The sequence below is a fragment of the Micropterus dolomieu genome, linkage group LG12, assembly GCF_021292245.1.
Source record: "Micropterus dolomieu isolate WLL.071019.BEF.003 ecotype Adirondacks linkage group LG12, ASM2129224v1, whole genome shotgun sequence".
Classification (NCBI taxonomy): Eukaryota; Metazoa; Chordata; class Actinopteri; order Centrarchiformes; family Centrarchidae; genus Micropterus; species Micropterus dolomieu.
The window spans coordinates 30,646,001-30,654,647 of NC_060161.1; the positions used below are offsets into that span (position 1 = coordinate 30,646,001).

The window sequence follows — 8,647 nt, forward strand, 5'->3', positions numbered from 1 at the left end:
TGTGTGGTTTGACATAGAAGAATTGAGCTTTGACCAATGTCTGAAGTGTATTAAATGTTTTTACCATATTTAGAAGAGCTCTTGAGTTCTTCCTGATCTCCACCTGTATAAGAGAGGGACATGAAAAGGTTTCTCTCACTCTGAGGCGCCACTCCTGTTGCTTTTCTGATCATTGTAGATTGGACTTTTTATATTTTTACTTTCTTTATTTCTTGAAATACATTTTCTAAGGAGAACTAGAGAAGGAAGTTTTTGTTACTAGTCTTTGGGACAGGTGAACAATTTTATTAATAATTTAGTAATAAATGATGAAATTGGTGTTGAACATCTAAACACTAAAATTTATGTCAACTATATGATCTGCTGCTGGTAGGATTCAATTAGATTTTGGTAGTGAAAAATATTACTGAAAGGTACTTGATCTGTAAGGAAGCCCTAATCGCCACACATTCATACATTTTTTTAGGATAATTTAAAGAGGTGGTATTATGCTTTTTGGCATTTCCCTCTCCTTTATTGAATTATATATCTTTTTTGTGCATGTAACAGGTTTGCAAAGTGAAAAAGCCCAAAGCGAGTTCCCATCTCCCACAGAAAGCTGGGTCAGGCACGCCCTCACACCAAGCTAGTCTGAGCGGAGGCCCTTTGGCTCGACTCACCTTTGTTTGGTTTTCCATTGTAGAAATGTTGTACCCAGGGGCGGCTTGTTCATTAGGGCGACCGGCTTGGCGATGCACCGCCAAGCCATGAAAGGCAGGGGATTTTTTTCACACTTTCTACCACACTGTTAGTTCAATTCAATTCAATTTTATTTATATAGCACCAAATCACAACAACAGTTATCTCACAGGGCTTTTCATAAAAGAGCAGGTGTAGACCGTACTCTTTGGTGTTATTTACAGAGGCCAAACAATTCCCACCAAGAGTAAGCATTAGGCGACAGAGGCAAGAAACGTCTCGGGTTACGTATGTAACCCTTGTTCCCCGAGACACTGCGTCGGTGACGACACTATGGGAACGCCTCTGGGAGTGGCAGGGCTGAACTATGAATGAAACTACTCCAATCCTATTGGTGTTACTAGAACGGTAGTAATGACGGCGTAACCGGAGGGGGTATATAAGCACGCCGGCACATAGGACAAGACATAGGGGCAAGTCGTGTAGTCTGCACGAGCCTTTAGAGACAAATGCTGGCTGATTAACATCTGCTGCGTCTCACACCTTTGGCCTTTCAAGCAATCAACTCACCAGTTTGCCAGTTCTTCAGTGCTAACCAACGCTATGTCCAAGTCTTACACTTAAATGTAAGTAGATTTCTTTTGTCTAGTATTTTTTTCAACCTGTGATAAATGATCTTGTGTCTGCCAACCGTGTTTGTTCAGAGCTGTATTCTGGAAACCACTGCCTCCCAGCCCTACGAATTGCTCTTGGAGCCCTCTCACCTGTCTGCTCACGTCTCTCTCTTCATTTTATCTGTTTGTTTGTTTGCTCCTGGGTCTATACGGCAAGCCCTAACACACCGTACGTAATTTTTTATTGAAAACGCTAATGTTATGTTTTGATGACTGATGACATAGTTCGCCCTGTAGTTCCCCACTAAGTGGACTGCACAGGGTATTCAGCCATTTTAAGTGCGATTCCAAACTGCAGGAAGCGCAGCGTGTCAAAGGGCACTGTGAACTGTGTAGGGAAGAAGTGAACAATGGTTCATCACTTTGCAGGAAGTTGACAAGAAAGATTACCCATAAGCCTTTGTGCCTCATAGGAGCGGCAAAAACTAACAATAGAGCAGACCACAGAGTTTGTATTTCTGTCATTGTTGTCGTTGTAACTAATTTTTATTTCAGAGGTTAGGTTACCTAAATACAACGATGCTCATATGATTATTAGGAAATTTAAGTTTTGTTATTGTATGAGTTTTTTTTAATATGTATTCAATATTTAATTTCAGTACATGTCCACATTAGCAGCAGGTATCCAAGGTGTTTACGTTACCAGGGTAACACGCGGTGAAACTGACGTGTGCTTTGATGATGTTGCGAAAGAAGGATTTGGAAGTTCCCTTAATGGACATTCCTTGAGCAGGGAGCAGGGAGCAGGGAGCAGGGAGCAGGGAGCAGGGAGCAGGGAGCAGGGAGCAGGGAGCAGGGAGCGCTGCTTATGAACACTGTGGATCAGAACGCAGCCATAGACTGAATGGTAAGGTTGGTAGCCTACTACTAAGAGCTATGTTTGAGCCTTTAGCGTTTAGCCACTGCAAACATTGTGTGGAACATAAGTGGCTAAGCGACACAGCAATGCCACCTGCCTCAAACAAAAATAATAGTAGCCTAATGTTTATTTTAGGATAAGGATATAAGAAGTATAATGTTTTGGATACATTGTTAATATAACGTTAATTGACTCACTCGATCAGAATGTCTGTCTTAGGTGCTTCGCTAAGCTGAAAGTGTTTCCTCTGTTAGTCTGAAAAGTTCATGGCACCGTTTGCATACTGTTTTTCTATGAATTTATTATTACTCCTCTTTTTGAAGACTCAAGGCGGAGCTGTTGCTGTAGCTGCACTCGTCCCCCTCTTTCACTTGTTTGATCCTCTGTACCTTTGGTCCTTAAAAAACGAGTAAGGTCATGTTTTCAGAAATTTGGTATCGACTTTTCAGTGAATGAAGTATCGGTTTTCAGTGAATAAAAATCTGTTTCAATATTTTAAAAAGCTTTGATAATACTGTCATGGGTCCGGCTAAATGAGTTATGAGCCTCACTTCTTCGCATCCCCTCCCAAAGGGATTTTGATACCAAACTGAAGACAATAATAAAACATTAACAACGGTTGGTTCTGCTTTCTGACAGCTGTGCTGCTGCAGAGAAAAGCAACACTTGTAACCACAGACATCCTGCTGAAATGGTCTGTCCATACTTGTGACATGCTAATGAAGAAGTCTTCATCTTCAGTTGAGGCTGAGCTTCCTGTTGGACTAAGAAAGAGGTCTCTCACTTCTGAATTTCCTGTGTAAATGTCACCAGAATTGAATTAACATTCACACCTTTTTTAAATAAGTCTCATGCACCTGACTGTATCTGGTCACGTGTTGTAAGGTTGACAAAGAGGAATTGAGCTTTGACCAATGTCTGAATTGTATTTCATGTTTTACCATATTTGGAAGATCTCTTGAGTTCTTCCTGATCTCCACTTGTATAAGAGAGGGACATGAAAAGGTTTCTCTCACTCTGGGGCACTGCTCTTGTTGCTGTTCTGATCTGCATAGATTAGACTCATTTTATTTAATCTTTATTTATCTCTTAATAGACATTTTGGAGAAGTAGAGAGGGAAGTTTTTTGTTACCAGTTAGCGTAGTATTCTTAGCAGATTTATGCGTTGAGGATTTTGATAAATCATATTTGATTTGTTGTTTAAATAAAAACAGATTGTTCATTCTACAATCAAAAGACAGTTCCTGTAAGACTCTTCTCTGAAGGCCACAACCTCTCATCTAAAGGTATGGGTCCTCTTTGGGATAGTTGGACAATTTCAGTAATAAATTGATAATAAAAGATCAAATTTGTGTTGCTGAACAGCTGAACCCTAAAATTGAACCCTCTCAGTTCTGAAATATGATGAATGATTGAGCAGTTAGAAGTCAAACATATGATCTGTTGCTGAGATGATTTAATTACATTTAGTTAGTGTAAAATATTATTGATTGGTATTTGATCTGTACGGAAGCCCCAAAAGGCCATACATTTACACATTTCACATGTCACCGTTTCGAAAGAGCAAATGTTGTTTTCCCGAGATAATGGGATAATTTTCTCGAGATTTTGAAATAACAAAACTTTATTTTCATGATATAATAACATAATTAATTGCAAGAAAACAAAAAGATAGTGTAGTGCAGGGGTCGGCAAGTAAGTTTGGCATTAGGCCAATGTTTTTAGGATAATTTAAGACCAGTAATCAGTGTGCCTGGTTAGCTAAATCAGGGGACTCTCAATATAAGGAATTCGTGTTTCATTCCCACAGTGGGTGAATATCTTTTTTGTCCTTATGTTTCAACAAATTATGTATGAAGAATTTTTTAATAAACTTTGTGTTACTTGAACATTTGCCACTGTGCTTCTGTATGTCTCTTTGTTTGAGGTCATGTGCTTCTTGGGAAAAAATTTAGCATATAAGCCGCTGTAAATTACTATTTAGTGTTTCCCCTGCACCCTACTTTATATCAAGATTCATATAACATATGAATACAATAAACAATAAAGTTAATTTTGCACACTGTATAGACATTGTATTGATATATATATACACGTATAAATCAAGGTGTGTTGCATTGAAAATTAAAATAAAATTTAACTATATGGATGTACACTTACGTCTGCAGGACAGAGTTTAGTCTATGCTTGTACCTGGTGTTCTCAACATTGAGGAAGTAGGTAGTAATGACAGGCCGCTAATTAACATTACTTCCTACAAATGTAGCTTACATAGTAGCCAAAAAAACATACAGGGTTTTCCTGCTCAGTTTCCAGAGTCCAACATAGTACATAGCTGCAGTACCAGAGGCTGCATTTACAGGACCCTGTTTTTTTGTGACAGCTTCACCCAGTGATTTGGAGGCGGTCATGCGCAGCAACACAAAGGACAATAGGCTTCATGGCCGATGTGACCAGCTGTAGGGTTTACTGGTCAACATGCATACAATCACCGACATACAGTCGCAGGAAAAAGTATGTGAACGCTTTGGAATTACCTGGATTTCTGCATAAATTGGCCACAAAATGGAAACAAACACAGACCTGGTTTCAAAAAATGTGGACCTCACTAATTTCCAAACCCTGGTTGCGACCCTGTGTTTAACTCTACGTCTTCAGTCCAATGGATCATTTATTGCAACTTTGTTACTGGTTCAAACTGAAGAAAACAAACTGTAATGTTTGATGGTTGTTTTTCTCTCCTCTGACCTAAAGACACAGTGCTTGACGATGATGTCCATGAAGATGTGGTATCTCTTGCTCCTCGCTGCCTTCCTGCCCATTGTTCCCACAGTGACTGAAGTGGTGAAGTCGGTGTCCGACTGTGACCAGTTTCTCTTTGAAGCAAAGCCACCTCGGGTCCCAGGCATCTTGGAAGGCGGGAAAATTCTGAATCAGACCCGATACAAAGTCATATGTCAGACTTATAAAGATGAGAGAAAGTTTCTGACGCTCTACGACACAGAGAACAAGATTCCAGTGTTTTCTGCTTTAAAGTACACAGGGGCAAAACACAAGGAAACCTCTGATATCCCTTGGAAGATAGAGCCCCAGGTGTGTTTTTCTTATTGGCTCATAAAAATGATACAGCCTTGTTGATGTAGTAGCACTAGCAGGGGTTTCACAAAAACTTTCACTGCCTTTTTACTGGTGCTGGGCAAGGATAAAAATTTATAATCGGGATTAATTGCATGGTTTTCTTGTGATTAATTGCATTGTTACATGCAAAATTGAATAATGAATACTAAAGTAGTGTACTGTGCACTTTTAATTTAAATGTACAGCAATATATGCAAAAGCAATAACATGTAGTTTGAAAACACAGCATGAACAGTCTGGGGCCTAGACTCCAGGGCCTATGTTCAGTAGCTAGTTTTCCTGTTAGGTGTTCATCAGGGAAAGGTGATAAGTGTTCCCTGTGAGGCAAAGTGGTTGAGTACAAGGTGTCAATGTTGAATTGTCTTGAACTTTAAAGTTATGTAGCCCATAATATTAAGTCCATAATATTAATATTAAGTTAAATAGGCTACAGCTGTGTAGCGCACAGAAGCCATTGCCATGGTTACTCTTAACAGAGCGCCTGCCATTTACTCGCTGAGCTCTCCCACATGCTGCATCCAGCGTAGTCTGCTGAAGCCTCCCCTCCACTGCTTTATTGTGTGGCTGATTTGCAGGCTGATCAACATCCCACCCCTCCTGTGACCCATGGTTTGACTGTATGTGTATTCAGAGCCAGTGAGCAACGGAGTTTCAAAATAATAATTTTTATTTATTTATTTTTTTAAACTGCGTTAACGTGCAATAAAATAATTGTCGCCGTTAATTAATTAATGCGGTAACGCAATAATAATGTGTTAACGTGCCCAGCCATAGTTTTTACATAAGAGAAGAAGTCTAGTCTATCAAATGTGTCTTCAACCCTGGTTGAGCCCAGTGTAAGTCACCAACACCTCACTGCTAAACTGCTAAACTATAGAATTACATCGTATGATTATTACTGTAAATTAAGGGTTAAGGTAGCAGATATTCTATATTATAGAATATGTCTATTATTATTATATTGTCAGAAAACACCAACATCAAATGCTTTCTGAATTAGCAAATGTTACTCAATCAGGAGGAAATAGTGCATTTTTTAGGGACTATTTTCAGCGCTGGATTCATTAACATGATTTGGGGCAGCGGGACAGTGTATGTGGGCTGAGTCAGGATGAACTACAGTGTGTGTGTTCATGAAGGAACATATCGCACAGTTCAACAGCGAGGCTAAGTGATGGGTTTTAATGGTTTTTGCATTAATATTGGAGCTCTATGGCTCAGAGGAAGAAAAGATTTCAGGCTGAGCCTTTCTGTGCAGCTTTACCTAAAAGCCATTTTTTAACTAAAGAATACTTTTACTGTACACCTAATTTTCTTTATTGCTACTCTGCCTGCATCACTAAATCATGCTTTAACTCTTACAGCTTGAAAACGGAAAAGACAAGAACATGTGTGATGTAGACCAAGACAAGACTTACACCAACCAGGCTGGGGACAAAGATTACAGAAACAACAAAAGGTTTGACAGGGGCCAGTTGATTCGAAGCTCTCACGGGTCCCAGATATCTGACAAAAACTCCACCTTTACCCTGACCAACATCGTTCCACAAGCAAAATCATTTAACCAGAAAAGCTGGAAAAGAATGGAGAAGCGCGCCAAACATGTTGTGGACGATTACTGCTCAGACAACAATGGTGTTACTGAAGCCTATGTGGTTACTGGAGCAATACCAAACGACAGCAACAACAAACTCAACAACAGGGTTAATATTCCCTCCAAGCTCTGGTCAGCATTCTGCTGCTACAGCCCCAAAGTGAAGATACTGATCACAATGGCATACTGGGCCGACAATTCTCCTGAAACCAAATATGTGCCCACTAACACTCTGGCAGAACTCAAACAAGAACTGGGGATAGATGTGTTTCCTGAAACAAAATGTCCTGTTTCTTAGTTTTTCACAAACAATCCCAATTGCCCATGTCGCTCTACCTCACTTATTTGCCTCCCATTTAACATCTGCCCCTGTCACTACAACATCTGGTCCACTATATCTAGGACAGCCACATCTACACCTGTTGGGGTTCTACCTGTATGAGGAAAATATACAACTCTAGTGAAACATTGGGAAATTCGAACAAAGCCTTCAATCCGTGATTTTATAGTTATGTTTAAGATTCAAGGAAATTAAAAAGAACGTAAATGCATAATTAACAACCTGAGAATTGTTCTGTCAAAAGCTAATCTTTTTATGTTTTTGTTTTTTTCCTTTGTTACGATTATGGGCCTCTGAATAGGAGAACGTGTCCTTTGCATGGCTTCAGATGAAAGACACTAAGTAAATCTACATGATTTGTAGAATGTGCATGAAATAAACTTTACAGTGAATTAAACTGAGCTTTAATCAATGTCTTAACAAACTTTAAATCAGTGTAATATCCAACTGGCTGGAAGTCATCTATCATTAATAGATCTCTTTTGAATATGATATATTTATATTCTGTCATGATCCAGCTCACTAATCAGCACACCGTTGTGTTTTGGTTATTGTTTCTTGGTAACAATGACTTTTATTTCAAACAGACTGCAACAGATCAGATGACTGATAACTGATAACTGTCTTCTGGGCTTTATTACAGTACAGTATTATATTTAGTATAAACCAAAGTTGGTGTTGGACAATGTGCACTGAGAAGCTGGTTCGATTCGATGCTTCGGTTGGTAACACCCAGTATAAATAGTTTTTCACAAGGTTCAAAGGTTTTAAAAATGAACCAGTAATCCCAGTAAAAAAAAACAGTAAAATATTTTTAATTGTATTTTATGATAGCAGTTATATATTTTAGTTATTATTATTTATTTTTTTATTTTAGTTTCACAGCATTTATTCATTCTTGCTATGTGGAAGCTCAACCAGCAGAGGTCACTCTATCTCCTGCTGAGGCGCACAGAAGCTCTGACTTGTGTTTATCAACCAGTAGCACAGCTACCACAGGATCACTGTTTAAAACCCTTTCAGCTTCCACAATCTACTGAAACCTTTTCTGTGTTGAAACGATACTTCCAAAACAAATCTGTAGAGTTGAATACTTTTTATTTTCCTTTGCAATTTTAAGACATTAAATCAACCAATGTAATATATTTTATTATGTCAGTTAATTAGATTAAATATTCTAAATTCAGCCTTAGTTCTGTAGGCCTGCTTATGTGTGAAACCTGGTGAGCAATATAGAGTAAAAAAGCATCTCCTCTAGCTTTTTCAAATCTCTTACTGCCTTTCTTGGGTTTAATTATGTTTGATGGACCATCAGGGAAAGGCAGCGCTCTGCATTGTTCGTACTGTGTAAAGTGAAGTAAAA

At 38.8% G+C, this 8,647-nt stretch overlaps 1 protein-coding gene across 4 annotated transcripts; it reads left to right on the forward strand.

Moving 5' to 3' along the window:
* Positions 1 to 2,135: 2,135 nt before the first annotated feature.
* LOC123980358 (endonuclease domain-containing 1 protein-like) lies at positions 2,136 to 7,681 on the forward strand. Of its 4 annotated transcripts, XM_046064707.1 has the most exons (6): positions 2,136 to 2,199; positions 2,535 to 2,620; positions 2,851 to 2,986; positions 3,427 to 3,498; positions 4,967 to 5,305; positions 6,715 to 7,681. In XM_046064707.1, exons 5-6 carry the CDS (start codon positions 4,982 to 4,984, stop codon positions 7,240 to 7,242), a joined length of 852 nt encoding a protein of 283 aa, XP_045920663.1. In that variant the 5' UTR covers positions 2,136 to 2,199; positions 2,535 to 2,620; positions 2,851 to 2,986; positions 3,427 to 3,498; positions 4,967 to 4,981; the 3' UTR covers positions 7,243 to 7,681. The 4 variants fall into 4 exon arrangements, with proteins under 4 accessions (XP_045920663.1, XP_045920664.1, XP_045920662.1 ...); XM_046064708.1 differs by lacking the exon at positions 2,535 to 2,620 and having other exon boundaries at positions 2,154 to 2,199; XM_046064706.1 differs by lacking the exons at positions 2,535 to 2,620; positions 2,851 to 2,986; positions 3,427 to 3,498 and having other exon boundaries at positions 2,158 to 2,199.
* The last annotated feature ends 966 nt before the right edge of the window (positions 7,682 to 8,647 follow it).

Bases quoted from the DNA above. Each gene is read 5' to 3' on its own strand.
- LOC123980358 (XM_046064705.1), top strand. From the start codon at position 4,691: ATGCATACAATCACCGACATACAGTCGCAGGAAAAA. The intron at 4,727-4,966 runs GTATGTGAACGC...TCTGACCTAAAG, and splicing joins ACATACAGTCGCAGGAAAAA to ACACAGTGCTTGACGATGAT. The intron at 5,306-6,714 runs GTGTGTTTTTCT...TAACTCTTACAG, and splicing joins CTTGGAAGATAGAGCCCCAG to CTTGAAAACGGAAAAGACAA.